This window comes from Strigops habroptila, chromosome 7 (genome assembly GCF_004027225.2).
Source record: "Strigops habroptila isolate Jane chromosome 7, bStrHab1.2.pri, whole genome shotgun sequence".
NCBI classification, from domain to species: Eukaryota; Metazoa; Chordata; class Aves; order Psittaciformes; family Psittacidae; genus Strigops; species Strigops habroptila.
The window spans coordinates 24,083,602-24,099,082 of NC_044283.2; the positions used below are offsets into that span (position 1 = coordinate 24,083,602).

Consider the following 15,481-nt stretch of genomic DNA (forward strand, 5'->3'; position numbering starts at 1 on the left):
TGCAGACTTTATGCAAAACAGCATCTATTCATTTCCTTTTTCTAATATGACTTTTCCTTTTTCTTCTGGTTACGTTAAGTTGTAGAAAGCCAAGTTCTGTTCTTACAATGTCATAGATGAGGATTATTCAAATGACTACGCTGAAGATAAAACTCATGTACCAGATGAAAATAGGAGAAAAAGCAAACACAGAAACTATTTTATTCATTTGGGGTAGTTTTGCTTTAGGAACATCACCCCCTAATGGCCAATCTCATATACCTTCTAAACAGTAAATGAATCATCGCTGCAAAGGAATTTTTGTTCTCATTTGGCTAAGAGGATTTTTAAAATATTACTCAGACCCTCGTTAAAAAATGAGTCAGAACCACATGAGTCAGACATGGAGATTTTATTGGTTTATTTATATACATATGCGTTGGGGCTAGGGGGAAGATAATTTTATCTAATACAGCATCTTTAAGACTTTAATAGACTGAATTTGTTCATTTCAACCTAAAGTTTCTGATCTGGCAAGTAAGTGATGTAATAAGTACAATGAGCTGAGTGTGAGATGCTCATAATATCGTTCCTGCTGTATTCTTAAAAGACAACAGATGTGTTGCCAACCTGTAGGGTGTCTTCAGTGTGTATGTTACTATCCTTTACACCACAAGAAGACTGCATAGAGCCATTGCTATTTCTATACATTGTAGTCCCAATTATTCAGCTAAACTTCCCAGTTAAAAGAGTGAAGTCTTTCATTCTGACAACCATCATGATATTGCATAAATTCTTCTTACAGATAGGATTGCAAAGAACATTTCTGAAATGTTCCAAATAAAAGTACTCTGAATAATGCATATGTAAAAACAAATCATTTGACTCAAATGTAGAGTATATGCAGTATGAAAGATCTGATTAATTCAGAAAGCTCTCTTCTGATGTACTATTTTTCCCACAACCCATTAAATATTAAGTACTACCAAAATGAAGCAATGCTGTTGAAGTTAAAGAAGAAATGTCCTACAAACCTGAAATGCCCTTCTTGTCATCTAGTTATCTCAGAAGATCACTAAGCCAGGTGGAAGCAAATACAGCATTCATTCTAGAAAAAGACTCTTTATGGAGCTGTAGTTGATGTAAAATTGCTAATACGGTATTTTAAATGTAGCAGGTTTATGCAATGAAAGCAATGAACCCAAAGCAAAATGAACTGATTTTTTTGACAGTGTGGTACAACAGAAGTAATAGGGTACAAAATAATCATAAGTATAAATTTTAAAAATAAAATACAGAACAATTTATATCTGTCATGTTAGCAAATTAGCTCTTGTTTATGAGAGGCTGTATTGCCCCTTAAGTATCTTCCATATAATTTATTTGTCTTTTCCTGTTTTCAAGGTTATATGGTGCTCACCCATCCTTTCTGTCCTTTGGGAATGGAGAAAATACTGGAAAATAACTGGAGGTCTGCTTTGTCAAGCAGTATGTGTGTACATCCCTTTCTGGTACATTCAGACTGTCCTCACTGTTGGTAGTGCCCAAGGTCAGACTAGAAATTGCGCTATAGGATCACACCCAAGTTCAGCCTGATGCAATAATAGCCTGTGGAATATGTTGAGTTTGAGATTCTACAGAAGAAGATTTCCTAGAACTCTGCAGTAAGCAGATGGGAAATATCTATTTTAGGGCTATTGTCGTGGCACATTTTAGTTTAGTTTCTGAGTTCAGGAGGTGCACGTATAATTTGCCCACTTGTCCCCCAGGGACACCTTAAGCTTCAGACACAATTACCCTCAAGCAGCTGTGTGTGTGTAATCTAGCTGAATCGCTTGCACGTGTGTGGCCTCACCCGCCGACTGACACCAAAAACATGAGTTTTCCTTCTTGAGGACATGCTTCCCTCCACCTAGCTAGTAATTTTTGCCCAGCTCTAAGAATTAGTACCTTTGAAAACCCTGTCCTTAAGTCAAATTTAGTTAAAATCGGCTAAATTGTGTAAAGTCACCAGGAAAAGAACTGGTAGGCGAAGCACACAGCATGTAGACCACATTTCCTTACAGAATTAGGCAAAGAAAGCACTATGTGCCTCATTACCACATCAGAGTCACACTGCCATGCCTCAGCAATGAGCTTGCACACCCTTAAATCAGTTTTATCAGTTGGAGGCACATCTGAGTGTCACGCAGTCTATTAATTTGGAAAATTATTCTCTCTTTGGAAGGCAGAGGTCATCGGTAAGGTGCTGCATAACAAGACCGGCAAAGGCTGGAGTGTGTGTGCCCATTAGACGGCGAGTACAGGCTGCCTCAGCACTACACCATGCCGGGGCAGGGGGTGTCAGCAGCTGCCTTATTTCACTTCATTGTGGGAGCGGGAGCGCTGGGCTTTATGGGTTTAGAAGGCAGGCAGGGGTACCCGGGGCCGGGACGCGGCCTTGGAGCCCAGAGACACCTCTCCAGAGGGGAGCGCCCTGCCCGCCGTTCCGCTGCCCCGCCGCCAGGGGGAGCGCTGCGCGGGAGGCGCCGCAGCCGCCACCGCCCCGCCACGCGCGGCCACGCGCTGCCCCTGCCCTCGGGCGCGCGGGGGCAGCCGGTCAGCTGGGGGCCTGCGCGCGCCTCCCGCCCCGGGGCAGGAGGCGGGGCCGGCGGGCTGGGGGCGTGTCCCAGTGCCCCGCCCCGCCCCCGGGGCCCTCCTCGCCCCGCCCCGCCCCGCCCGCCCCGGCCGTGCCCGCGCGCGCAGGGGAGGGGCCGGGGCCCGCGGGGACCCGTTATCGCCGGGGCGGCATCGCCCCATTGCCCGCGGCCGAGCGGGAGCGCTGGCTGCCGCCGGGCCGGGGCGCAGCGGGAGGGGCGGGGGGTGACGGGGCCTCCTTCTGCTTTTTTCCCTTTCCCCGCCCTCTCCCAACCTCGCCCCCTTCCCGGACCTTGAGAGGTGAGAAGGCGGTCGGGGCTCGGCAGTGAGAGGAGGGGGTCCGGGGCTGCCAGGAGAGGGAGGAGAAAGCCGGGAGGAGGAGGGCGAGGGGAGCGCTGGCGAGGGGCGGGCTCCCGCCCTGCCTTTCGCTCCGCCGGGCTCTCGCCTGCCGGCTGCGAGAGCACTGCCGCCCCGAGGAGCGCCCCGCGGCGGGGGAGGGGAGCGCAGCCCGCGCCCCGCCGCTGTGGCAGCCCCGCCAGGCGGGGCCGGGGCGGGAGCCTGGGGGCCGCGCAGGCAGCGGCCGAGCGGGGGGCACGGCCTGGGGCGGAGCGGGGCGGTGGGCTGTCGTAGGGAGCTCCGCCCGGGGGCGCGGGCTCTGTGTCCCGCCCGGGCGGGAAGCGCCCGAGGCCGGCTCGGGTCAGAGCGGGGACCCGCTAAAAGTGCGGTTAACACACTGAGCTTTCAGGTGTTTGCTCGTGTGTTTGTCTCTTAACCTTCACGGTCAGAGTATGAAACAGTGGAAAACTATTTTGTTTTATTTTAAGAGTAGTCGGACAGAGCAGAGCAGCGACTGCCAAATCGGCAGGACGGGGAGTGGTGTCATTACACGGGGAAGAAAAAAGAAGTATAAGTGTTGAACATCAAACAACTGCTATTTATACGTATTACTGGTTCTTGGTTTTCCTTGAAGCCTTTTTGTGGCTTTGGGCTTTGAACTCGCCGGGGCTCAGCGGTGTGAGCAGTGATGCAGCGTGGCAGTCCGGCTGCAGCCAGGCCGTCCGCGGCTCACCGTCACGGTGGTTTAGCAGCAATGCCCGTTTGTATCCAGTAACGCCACAGCGGCAAAAAGGGAACGCTCGGGCTTGTTCTGTGCTTTTACTTAAAAGTTAATTATGAAATTATACAAGCTAAACTCCAAGCACAGTCTTATTTTCCAGTAAGAATATCACTCCAAGTCTTCTTACTAGCATGAATAGGAATAAAACTCATGGCTATGTCAGTGTAGCTTTTGTATCGAGATAAACTGTGTTGTGGGGATGAGTCCTTTTTAAAAGACGGATCGCAAGATGTATTTTCATGAGCAGTTCACCAGTTTTGCCAGAAACGATATCTGATCATTTCTCATGAGGGTGTTTTTGCATGAGAATTCCCAGAGGCATATGTGGAGGAATATCTACAAAAAAATAAAAAGCCTTGTTGTGGAACTTCTTAGGAGACTGTGTTCCCATCTTGTGTTTTTTCCTGTTGTTCCCTTGCTGAACAATGCTAAGGAGCAGGATAGAACCAAAATAATAATGATAATAACAGTAACCCTGATCTGAGTCAGATAGTGTTTTCCTTTGCCCTGCGTCAGCTTCACTGACCCGTCCCCGAGCATGTTCTCTGGGTGGGCAGGTCCGCTACCGGAGCCAGCGTGTTTGCTCCATGGCAGTAGATTTTAACATGTTGTGTTTCACAGAATTGCAGTGACTGCACATTTTAAATAGAAGAGAATTTGTGTGAAGATGAAAAAATCTTCCATTAGACCATTATGGTCGAACAGTGATTGCAAACTGTTGTTAATAGTGACAGTTCATACTGATGAACTTTTACCAACTCTCTGTACTTTTGTATCATGAGCACTTTTAAAAAGCTTGTTCTTTGGTTGTGTCAATGTCTTGTGCTTTTGTTGGTGTAATTCAGTGTTTCATGACACCTGAGTCGGGGCAATCCCAGGCACTGCTACAGGTTGGGCAGAGAAGAGATTCAGAGCAGCCCTGCAGAAAAGGACTTGGGGGTGTTGGTTGACGAGAAGCTTAACATGAGCCGGCAGTGTGCGCTTGCAGCCCAGAAAGCCAACCGCATCCTGGGCTGCATCAAAAGAAGCGTGACCAGCAGGTCGAAGGAGGTGATCCTGCCCCTCTACTCTGCTCTTGTGAGACCTCACTTGGAGTACTGCGTACAGTTCTGGTGTCCTCAACATAAAAAGGACATGGAGCTGTTGGAGCAAGTCCAGAGGAGGGCCACGAGGATGATAAGAGGGCTGGAGCACGTCCCGTATGAAGACAGGCTGAGAGAGTTGGGGCTGTTCAGCCTGGAGAAGAGAAGCTGCGTGGAGACCTCATAGCAGCCTTCCAGTATCTGAAGGGGGTCTATAAGGATGCTGGGGAAGGACTCTTCCTTAGGAACTGTAGTGGTAGGACAAGGGGTAATAGGTTCAAACTTAAACAGGGGAAGGTTAGGTTAGATATAAGGAAGAAGTTCTTTACAGTGAGGGTGGTGAAGCACTAGAATGGGTTGCCCAGGGAGGTTGTGGATGCTCCATCCCTGGCAGTGTTCAAGGCCAGGTTGGACAGAGCCTTGGACCACATGGTTTAGGGCAAGGTGTCCTGCCCATGGCAGGGGGGTTGGAACTAGATGTTCTTAAGGTCCTTTTCAACCCTTACTGTTCTATGATTCTATGATGTGGTAAAGAAGATTACCTAATCGGACATAACATGACCCATAACGAAAGTTTATACAGCTCTGAAGAAACTGCAGTGTGGTTTTACATTGCCCTTACAAAACTCTGACAATGGGAAGGCTTGCCTCAATTAAATTGCGTTTTATGATAGAAATCTTACCAAGTAGAAGAATGCATTAATTACAAACCTAACTATCCACTGTTTGCTTTTTTTTCATAAGAAGAATATCTTTTATCTGAAGTTATCAACAAAGCAACTGCTGACCATAAATACATGTGTTAATTGGTTGTATAGCCTTAAAAAACAATCATATGGGAGAGATGAGGTTACATGCTCCAGGTGCAAGAATGAGGCGATACCACTGTTCAGACAGCTAGAAGGTTCTTGCAGCTAGTAAAAAAGATCAGAACATGAGAGGTCAGATATTAGGTATTGTGTTATGCCTGCAGGTGTCCTATGGGGCTATGTTTTCTTTCACTTTAAAGTGAAAATAATCATTGTAATGCATGTAGTCCATTTGTTTGGTGCTGAGTCCAAAATAGACGCATACTGTTTCAGTAAGGACAGGGGTTTATAAGTAGAGGTCTTACTTTGGTGCGAAAATTTATAGTGGCCTGTAAATAGGAAATGGTTGAGAACCATGGTAACAGTAAGTAAAAGTAATTTTTTATAGAGCTGTTCCATTTCTTGAAGCGTAAGTTTAGTGGTGGTACTTGGCTTTATTCAGTCAATGTTACTTTTTGGCAACAGTGTTCAGTTTAAGTGCTTCGTGTGGCAGAGCAGCTCATCACTGTGCTTCCCTTCATTGAATTGCAGCTAGCTGAAGATATAGGGGTGAAAATGCACTGAGGGTCTTAAAAACAGACACTGCCTTGAAACCCAATATTTCTTGAGAGTTTATATATTGAAATTTCATACTAATTTCCCCTCTTTCTTTGGAGTCTTTGTTGATGTATGTTAAGTTGTGGAAGGAAATAAGGTGACAGTTGTGTAGTGACACGCTTGTATTGCATGTCTCAGAAATTTTAGGAATCACAGTATGAATGGAAGGAAGTTCTGTCTGGATAGAGTAGGCAATCTGCTTTCAAGATTTATTCCCCGGCCCCCAAATAGCTGGTTCTTATTTGTTTGCACTGTTATTTTTCTGTCTCTAGATTTTTTTTCTGCTACCTCAAATTTTTGGAAAGAGGAAGACTAATGGAACTACGTGGCTCTTGGAACACCTAGAGATCATTCTGGTTTTATAGGTAATTATTGTATTTACTCACTTCTAACAGTAAGTTATGCTACAAGGAACATGATTTTAGCCCACAAAGGTACTAGGTCTTCCTTACACCCGAGATTTCATCTTTTTTGTGTTATGTGCCTTGTGAGGACTTCCTTCGGGTGAGCGTACATGAGCAGGAATTGTCTTTGCTTTTGTGGGCTTCGCATCCTAGTGTTTGGAACATTTCTATGTGATTTCATCACTTCTGCTCTTTACCACAGCATGCTTTCTAGAAGACTGCCAGTATTACTGTAAAGTTCAATTTTCATCTTTTCAAAATGCATAAGAAACCTCTAAGTTTGAATCTTCTAATCATTATAGGAAAAGCAGGAAAAGTTGATACTGAATCTGTCAGAGAAAATAATTGCTTTAGAGAAGTGCTTATGAATAAAGGCCCACCAACTGCACAGTCAAATCTCATTGCCAGTAATACTGACTGGCTTTCACTTTCTTTCTTTCTTTTTTCTTTAGGAGGAAAGTAGTAGGACTGTTCTAAGTTAAAGTAATTTTCAAAGGGAATAGCTTTGACATTTACACAAAGCAAAGGGATAAAAGAATGTTGAAAACATGAATACATGCACAAATCTAGCTTTATCTGAACTCTTTGTAAAGTAAAATACGCTGGAAAAACAGAGGTGAGGGTGAGAAAAGCAGTTAATTTAGGAATACTAGGTTTTACCAAAATGAAAAAATCTGCTTTCTTGACTGTGAGATCTCTCTGCTTTGGGAATGTTGATAAAGAAACGTATGCCTTTATTGCCTAGAATTTATTCATGTTGTGATACAAATACAGAAGAGAGATGGTCTTTCTCACTGTTTTTATCATCATCTCTTACATCACTGGTAAGTTACCATATACATAACGTTTTTTAACAGTAGATGCTTTAATTTTCCCGCACAATATCCTTGTCTCTAAGCTGGAGAGACATCAATTTGATGGATGGATCAATCGCTGGATAAAGAACTGGCTCAATGGCCGCACGCAAAGAGTTGTGGTCAACGGCTCAGTGTCCAGTTGAAGACCAGTAACGAGTGGTGTCCCTCAGGGATCGGTGTTGGGACCGGTCCTGTTCAACATCTTTGTCGGTGACATGGACAGTGGGATTGATGCGCCCTCAGCAAGTTTGCCGATGACACCAAGCTGTGTGGTTCGACAGATACGCTGGAGGGAAGGGATGCCATCCAGAGGGACCTTGACACGCTTGTGAGGTGGGCAGATGCCAACCTCATGAAGTCCAACCAAGCCAAGTGCAAGGTCCTACACCTGGATCAGGGCAATCCCAGGCACTGCTACAGGTTGGGTGGAGAAGAGATTTAGAGCAGCCATGTGGAGAAGGACTTGGGGGTGTTGGTTGATGAGAAACTGAACATGAGCCAGCTTCAGTGTGTGCTCGCAGCCCAGAAACCAACCGTATTCTGGGCTGCATAAAGAGGAGCATGACCAGCAGGTCAAAGGAGGTGATCCTGCCCCTCTACTCTGCTCTCGTGAGACCTCACTTGGAGTACTGCGTACAGTTCTGGTGTCCTCAACATAGGAAAGACATCGAGCTGTTGGAGCAAGTCCAGAGGAGGGCCACGAGGATGATAAGGGGGCTGGAGCACGTCCCGTATGAAGACAGGCTGAGAGAGTTGGGGCTGTTCAGCCTGGAGAAGAGAAGCTGCATGGAGACCTCATAGCAGCCTTCCAGTATCTGAAGGGGGCCTACAAGGATGCCGGAGAGGGACTCTTCCTTAGGGACTGTAGTGATAGGACAAGGGGTAAAGAGTTTAAACTTAAACAGGGGAAGTTTAGATTAGGTATAAGGAAGAAGTTCTTTACAGTGAGGGTGGTGAGACACTGGAACGGGTTGTCCAGAGAGGTGGTAAACGCTCCATCCCTGGCGATGTTCAAGGCCAGGTTGGATGGAGTCTTGGGTGACATGGTCTAATGTGAGGTGTCCCTGCCCATGACAGGGGAGGTTGGAACTAGATGATCTTAAGGTCCTTTCCAACCCTAACTATTCTGTGATTTTGTAATTTGTTCTGTTTTGTATTTTTCCTACCTCTCTGGTTCTTGATAAACTTACTGGCATAGTGTATTATATAATTATTTGGGGGGTGAGGTGGGGGGGTGCGCCCTGTAACCTTTGGCTAGCTTTCCAGGAGCACAAGTCTAGAGGAATGTTGTAGTTCCGCATGCTGGAGTAACAAGAAGCCTGCTTAAAATAATTTTAGCCCAGAGTAATAGCTGAGTGCCAGCTGTAGTGTCCTTTGTAACTATCTGCTGAGGTGGTTCTAGCCTGGAAGTACGCAACCCTTGAGACATAATTTTTATTACAGATGATGGCAAAGTACTTGAAAATTGTGTGTGCAGTTATTAAAAGGTCTTGCTTTTCTCTGGGCATTTTTGATGCATGGCCATCACATTCATGAGTTAGGGAAGTTTAGAATTTGAATCCATTGCCATGCTCTCGTTTCTTTGTGCTGCTCGTTATTAAGTTGTTGGAAGAAATTTCAGTATTCTTATTTTATTTGTATAGATTAATTATAAATTTCTTTTATATCTCAGCTATTCACTTCTTCCCCCCCACTCATGCTTTTAGTTAGTATAGTGAGTATTTGGGCTAAATGAAATTCATCCTTATAAGCTTCTTATACTTAGAAACAGATCTAAAAATAGCACTTTAGTATTCCTATTTCTCTGGTCCCAAAAACCAACCTGATCTAGTGGAAGGTGTCCGTGCCTGTGGCTGGTAGGGTTGGAACTTGATGATCTTTAAGATCCTTTCCAACCCAAACCATCCTGTAAGAAAGTGCTTGGAGGGCACCTAAGGAGTTTGTTCAAAGTTTATGGTTGCTGAGGTGGTACAGACTTTGGCGGTCAAACCACTACCACTAGCTATGGTAATCATCAGTACCAACAACAGGAAAGTATTTGATGTTATTTTAGTCCACTGTGGGTTTTCATTGAATGTGGGCTTATATAAAACCAGAAGCTGCTTCTCACTCTGCATTGCTCTCATCAATGCCAGACATTTTAGTATTGGGTAGCAGAATGATGCATTTGGTACCTGTTACCTCAAGCTTAGTGCCTAGATAGAGGTTGGGAGGCACCTGCTTAAGATTGATGTTGTCTTCTGGCTTTACTCAAGTCTGATAAATTAAAAGCATAGGGTTATAAAAAATGGGAATGGGACTCAAACAAGTGTCAGTTGATCTTCCTTCAGGTTCCCTGAGATTTGTTTCTATCTGCAAAGATGCTGACACTATTTTATTTATCCTCTCCCTTGTCTGCGTAGAAGCCTTTCCCAACCAACCTGTTAACCCAACAGCAATGGTATAATCAGATTATTATCACTCAGTCACATATGTATGGCATCAAGCAATTGGAGAAAACAGTCCTTCGTGACTGCCATATTTTCTGGGGAACAATAGGCTTTATTTAATGTCTGGTCATAAAGGATTGACCTCCAGACAGGCTTTTTTTCCCCCCTTTTTGCTTGTTTTCCATTTCTTTCCCTCCTCAGTCAACCTATATCCTTGTTGATACCTTCCACCATCAACACTTTTCTGAGCTTTAAAACTTATTAGAACTGCTAAGGTTCCCCAGAATTTGCTTTGAGAATAGACTTTTGGTTTGTTGGTTTGGGGTTTGGTTGTTTTTTGGTTGTTTGGGGTTTTTTTTTTCCATTATTTTGCAGTAGTTCAAAATGTGTTAGCTCTACTTACCAAAATTGCTGGCCTCCAGATTGTCAGAACTTTTAGGCTTAGCCTGCACCTTTTTCTCTAGTGGTCATGGAAGTTAAAAAGTTTGAAACAAATGTCAAAGGTACTCTGGAGAAAAGGAATTGAAAAGGTCAATCACTATGGCAGAAATCCTTATTCCCATTGTACTGCAAAGTAAAATGACTAATTACCAAGCAGGGCTGATGATTAATAATTATGTCTTATGGATTTATGCTGGCATTTTTCCAGAGGATGAATTTCTGTAAAGATGAGAGAGGTATTGATTTGAATCTGTTCAGAGGAATGCTTTGCCAATTAATTACCTCAATTCTAAGCTATGTTAAAAATCCTGATGTCTTCCAGAACAGGATATACTTGGTTACTAAAAGTTAAGATTCTTCCAAGAGCATCCATCAGATTGTCAGAATTAATGGAAAACTGTTTATAAAATTGTAGAAGACGTTTTTGTAAAACAGTGGAATTTAAGGTAGAGCAGTGGCTTTATCTCTTCTAAAATGTGTCTGGATAGACTTGTCCCACTGCCTTAGCTGATACTTTTGTCCACATAGTCAATATATGTTATATTAACTCTATTGCAAGGAACTGAACTTCATTTAAAAATTAGTAATATTTTAACCAACTTGCTTAAAATTTGCAATGCTTTCCAGTTCAAGAAATTGACATTTAAATCAACATTCTATTTTGTGGAAACACCTATGGCCCTGTATTACACATTTGGTGGTGGGAGCAGTTCATGAAAGACTATATCAATTGTTCTAGACATCCTTTTAGATACAGAATGTAAATGCCTTTCCTACCTAAGGGATAAAGACCTTTTTAACTTTGAGAAATGTCACCCCTTACAGTTTCAAAAAGCCACAGCTTGCCCAAGTGTTTTGCATAATTACAGCCCTTTAAGCCTTTGAAAAACGTCTTGAAAATGTAAGGTGTTTCTCATGCCCACACTTACTGGATTTTGTATGGGGGAGAGGAGGCGCAGAATGTGTCTTACCTAGAACGAATGAAAGCCTAAGTAACTAACAAGAGTGCTGTGGATAATGTTCTTAGACCTGTTTCTAATAGTCTTTCCTCAATTATTTCTTGTGGGTTGCAACTAAAGACTTTTTGTTCAGCTAGATAGGCTGGCTGTCTCCAACAATAAAGCAGTTCTCACCTCGGCAAAGCATTACACTAGTAGCATTGGAAAGGATGATATTAAATGAAAAAGCAATTCATTTTGTGAAAGGCTGGGTATTATGAGGCCAGAACAGTGATTTTTTTATTTCTTTCATTGCTCTTTGTTTTGTGATTATAGTATTATGTATTTGTTTAAAAAGGAATCCCTCCCCTCCAATCTTTGTTCTGATTAGAACTTAAACCTGTAAGAAAAGCAGCCCTGCAGGAAACACTTTCTTTCCTAAATAGTACCTGAGGTACAACTTTATTCTGAAATGTCATATTAATAGCAATTACCAAAAAAGAAAATAAAAAATACCATCTTTTGAAGAGCTAAACACAGAACATAAAAAAAATAGTTAAGCTTTGTGGTTGTAAGTATTCAGTTGAGTGAAATGTTTCTGTTTTTAAACTATTTCTGCTGTATCTGCTTCCTGTGAGTTTCCCAGTTTTCTCTTTGCACCTTTTTTTTTTCTTTAATCAGTTTAATTAATGGACAATATATTTTAAAAGCTGGACTTAGATGGAGCAGAATGTATTTCTTATTCTTCCTTCCATGTTTCACACATTTTTTTTCAGAACAAGTGAGAAAGTGTGGTAGTGTGATCTGCATATGGTTTTGTAACCCTTTCATGCTCAGTGTTGCTTATTGGTGTCCGTATTTGCAACTGCAGGAACTGTTTACACATAACACTTTTGAATATTGACTTTGAATAGGAAGATCTTGCAGCCTATCGAGCTACAAGCAGTTTCATTTTCTAAGCACCCTTTTTTATTCTGGCACTGTTGAATCTGTTTTCAGTATACATTGCTCTTAAAAGGGAAAGAGCAATGAAGGAAGAGAGAGGAAAGAAAAACCTGTGGTCAGGTCTTTATACCATCCTGCTCTCAAAGATTTCGAAGTATGCTAAGCTATTGTGCAATCATAGCTATTCAGAACCAAAAAAAGGAGATAACTACATGATCTCAAACCTCTTTTAGGGTTATTTTTGAATGCTGGTGGTTTCTCTGATGTGTCTTCCTTCTCCTCCACCTCCTCTCCTTTCTCTAATATGTTATGAAGCTGTAAGAGGGTACAGGTATCAGAAATTATACAAGCTATATAGGCATGATGATATAATCTGTCTAGTACAGATCTGAGTTGATTTGGGTGGAAATAGTATCATTCATTATAAAACCCCCCACAATTCACACCATTCTTATGCTTACTGTAGCCTCAATTTCACAGCCAACAGAACTTGTTAAAATCAGGTTAAAGTATACCCATAGAACAGATGAAATATTCACAGCACCTGGCTATGTAGTATGGTACATATTCATAGTCTACCGTAAGACAAGAATCAAGTCCAGAGAAGTTTACTAACCTGAACTGTAAAGAATACAAATAGTAATATGGCTGAATTACCAAATTAATTTAACGTTTACACATAGTGTGTATGTGGTGAGGAGGCATGGGAGAAGCTCACAGGAAGATGAGGTTTTTAACAGTGGTTTTGGTGACTGGATCATTTGCAAGCAAGTTCTTACTTGTTGCCAGAGCAGATGTTTTATGTTGACTTTTGCACAAATAAGCTATTAGCCTGACAGTTGCCTTCCAGATAAGTAAAGCATTCTGCATTGATTATTCATTATATCCATATGCATTTGTCTTGTAGATAATCTAAAATATTCTAATACTTTGAACAGAAGTACTTTTGAATATTAAATGGTCACTTGGTCCTTGCCAAAGATGAAATCAGAGTTTAAATCTTTCTCTCTTACATTCAGTAAGAGAAATGATATTTTGGATGTAAATGTAATCACAAACTTGTTCATTCAAATTATAATTAAAGCATTAAGAAACTAGAGCATTTAATGATGTATAACTTGATAAAGCTTGGCAAGATCTTCACCAAGAACCATAACATTTTAAACTTGGAAGTATATCTCAAGGAAATAAAAGTAATTGACTAAAATTGTAAGTTTATAAACGTGGGCAGATCAAGCGATAAGTAATAGAACTTCACTGTTTTTGTACCTCCTCTCACTTGTTGATAGATTCTTTTTTTCTTTAACAAATACAAATTTCAATTGCAGTGTTGTGTAGGAAATTGATGTTTTGACCAAAAAACAATTGTACTTAAAATAGATTAAGGGATAGTTTCAGTAAATATTCAAACATTATTGAAGCTCAATGAATGATAAATACTTTTTATAAATACTGACAGCTAAATTGGGAATTCTTAGATCTTTGAATTAATGGGGAGGATAGGTGAGCAAATGATTGTGGATAGTCTAAATCTGGTGAGATCCATATGCAGTAGTAGAATCATAGAATCATAGAATAGTTAGGGTTGGAAAGGACCTTAAGATCATCTAGTTCCAACCCCCCCTGCCATGGGCAGGGACACCTCACACTAGACCATGTCACCCAAGACTCCATCCAACCTGGCCTTGAACACCGCCAGGGATGGAGCATTCACAACTTCTTTGGGCAACCCATTCCAGTGTCTCACCACCCTCACTGTAAAGAACTTCTTCCTTATATCTAATCTAAACTTCCCCTGCTTAAGTTTAAACCCTTTACCCCTCGTCCTGTCACTACAGTCCCTGATGAAGAGTCCCTCCCCAGCATCCTCGTAGGCCCCCTTCAAATACTGGAAGGCTGCTCTGAGGTCTCCACACGCTTCTCTTCTCCAGGCTGAACAGCCCCAACTCTCTCAGCCTGTCTTCATACGGGAGGTGCTCCAGCCCCCTTATCATCCTCGTCGCCTTCCTCTGGACTTGCTCCAACAGCTCGATGTCCTTCCTATGTTGAGGACACCAGAACTGTACGCAGTACTCCGAATGGGGTCTCACGAGAGGAGAGTAGAGGGGCAGGATCACCTCCTTCGACCTCCTGGTCACGATTCTTTTGGTGCAGTCCAGGGTTGATTGCAGTACAAGATTAGTTTTGTATTTCCCTTAAGATATAGAGAGGAGAGATAGGAGAGAAATTAAAAAACAAAACAAAAATAAAAACAACAAAAAACCCCACCAAAACAAACAAACAAAAAACCAAAACAAACCAAACCAAAAAAAAAAAAAAAACCCAGGGAAAAACCCAAACTCAATATTTGGTTATTGAATAATGAAAGTTTTTTCTCATTTACACCTTCTGACAGTTTCGCCATCTAAGCTTGAGTTTTCTCTTTTTTGAGCATGGTATAGCGGGCCTCATGCCTCTTGGAGTGCCAACAGTTTGCATTACTATCCTGTGTTCCTTCTGGCAGTTTATTTATATTGCTGTTGTCTACTTCACTATCTGTGCAGAACAGGAAACATTTTTAGGATCCCTGTAAAACCAGGGGTGAGGCAGCTAAGATGGGGATCAGTATGTCTCTTAGGATAGCTGAGCAGTTAACTCTGCAAGTTCTTTAATGATTTAAAGGTTTAATAGGTAGCCTAGATTTCTACCATTGTTGCCTTTTTTCTCAAGGTCATTTCAGTTGTACACAGTTGTGGAAGGGCAGGAGCTCATAGTCACATTTGAACAATCAGATATTGCGATGATTTCTGTTCTACTTTGTTACTAAATCCTGAGCTTAGGTGATACATAGCCACTCAAGCTGAGGCAGTTGTTCATACTTAGAAGCAAAAGATCAGCAGCTTGTGAGTCTGTAAGTTCTCCAGACAAGGTGGCTTTATGTCTGTTGGTTTATCAGTTCCTCCCTAGTAACATTTCTGTCTACTTGCCAATTTCGGTCAAGCTCTGACAGAATGGAGCTTTTATTGTGTTTAAATTCCCGAAAGGTTTTGGAAATACGGGTAGGTGGTGAAGGCCAAAGAAGTAATACTACTTGACCTGCCACCTGATGAACCTATTGCTTCTGGGTCTGATTATGGCAAAGGATTTGTTTGTCCTGCCTGTCCTGGTAGTTAGTAGGGAAGGATATGTGTGAGTCTAGCGGCGGGAGACTATGTGAGATGAAGCATGCAAGAGAACTGGAGTTACTGTTAGAAGAGCTTTTGAAAT

General features: G+C 42.5%; 2 protein-coding genes across 5 annotated transcripts in view; one reads left to right on the plus strand and one right to left on the minus strand.

Moving 5' to 3' along the window:
- Nucleotides 1-2,379: 2,379 nt before the first annotated feature.
- Nucleotides 2,380-14,639, minus strand: LOC115610788 (basic salivary proline-rich protein 1-like). The gene is made up of 4 exons (XM_030492794.1): nucleotides 14,619-14,639; nucleotides 12,460-12,550; nucleotides 10,315-10,371; nucleotides 2,380-3,329 (listed from the first exon to the last, which is right to left on the minus strand). Exons 1-4 carry the CDS (start codon nucleotides 14,637-14,639, stop codon nucleotides 2,380-2,382), a joined length of 1,119 nt encoding a protein of 372 aa, XP_030348654.1.
- KLHL5 (kelch like family member 5) overlaps nucleotides 2,734-15,481 on the plus strand; it is a 60,510-nt gene continuing 47,762 nt past the window's right edge. Inside the window, exons 1-2 of one of the 4 annotated variants that reach the window (XM_030493373.1) lie at nucleotides 2,736-2,916; nucleotides 6,494-6,586. The gene's annotated coding sequence lies outside the window, so the exon portion shown is untranslated. Of the gene's footprint in view, nucleotides 2,917-6,493; nucleotides 6,587-15,481 lie in introns of all 4 variants that reach the window. The other 3 variants (XM_030493374.1, XM_030493375.1, XM_030493376.1) reach the window with 3 other exon arrangements.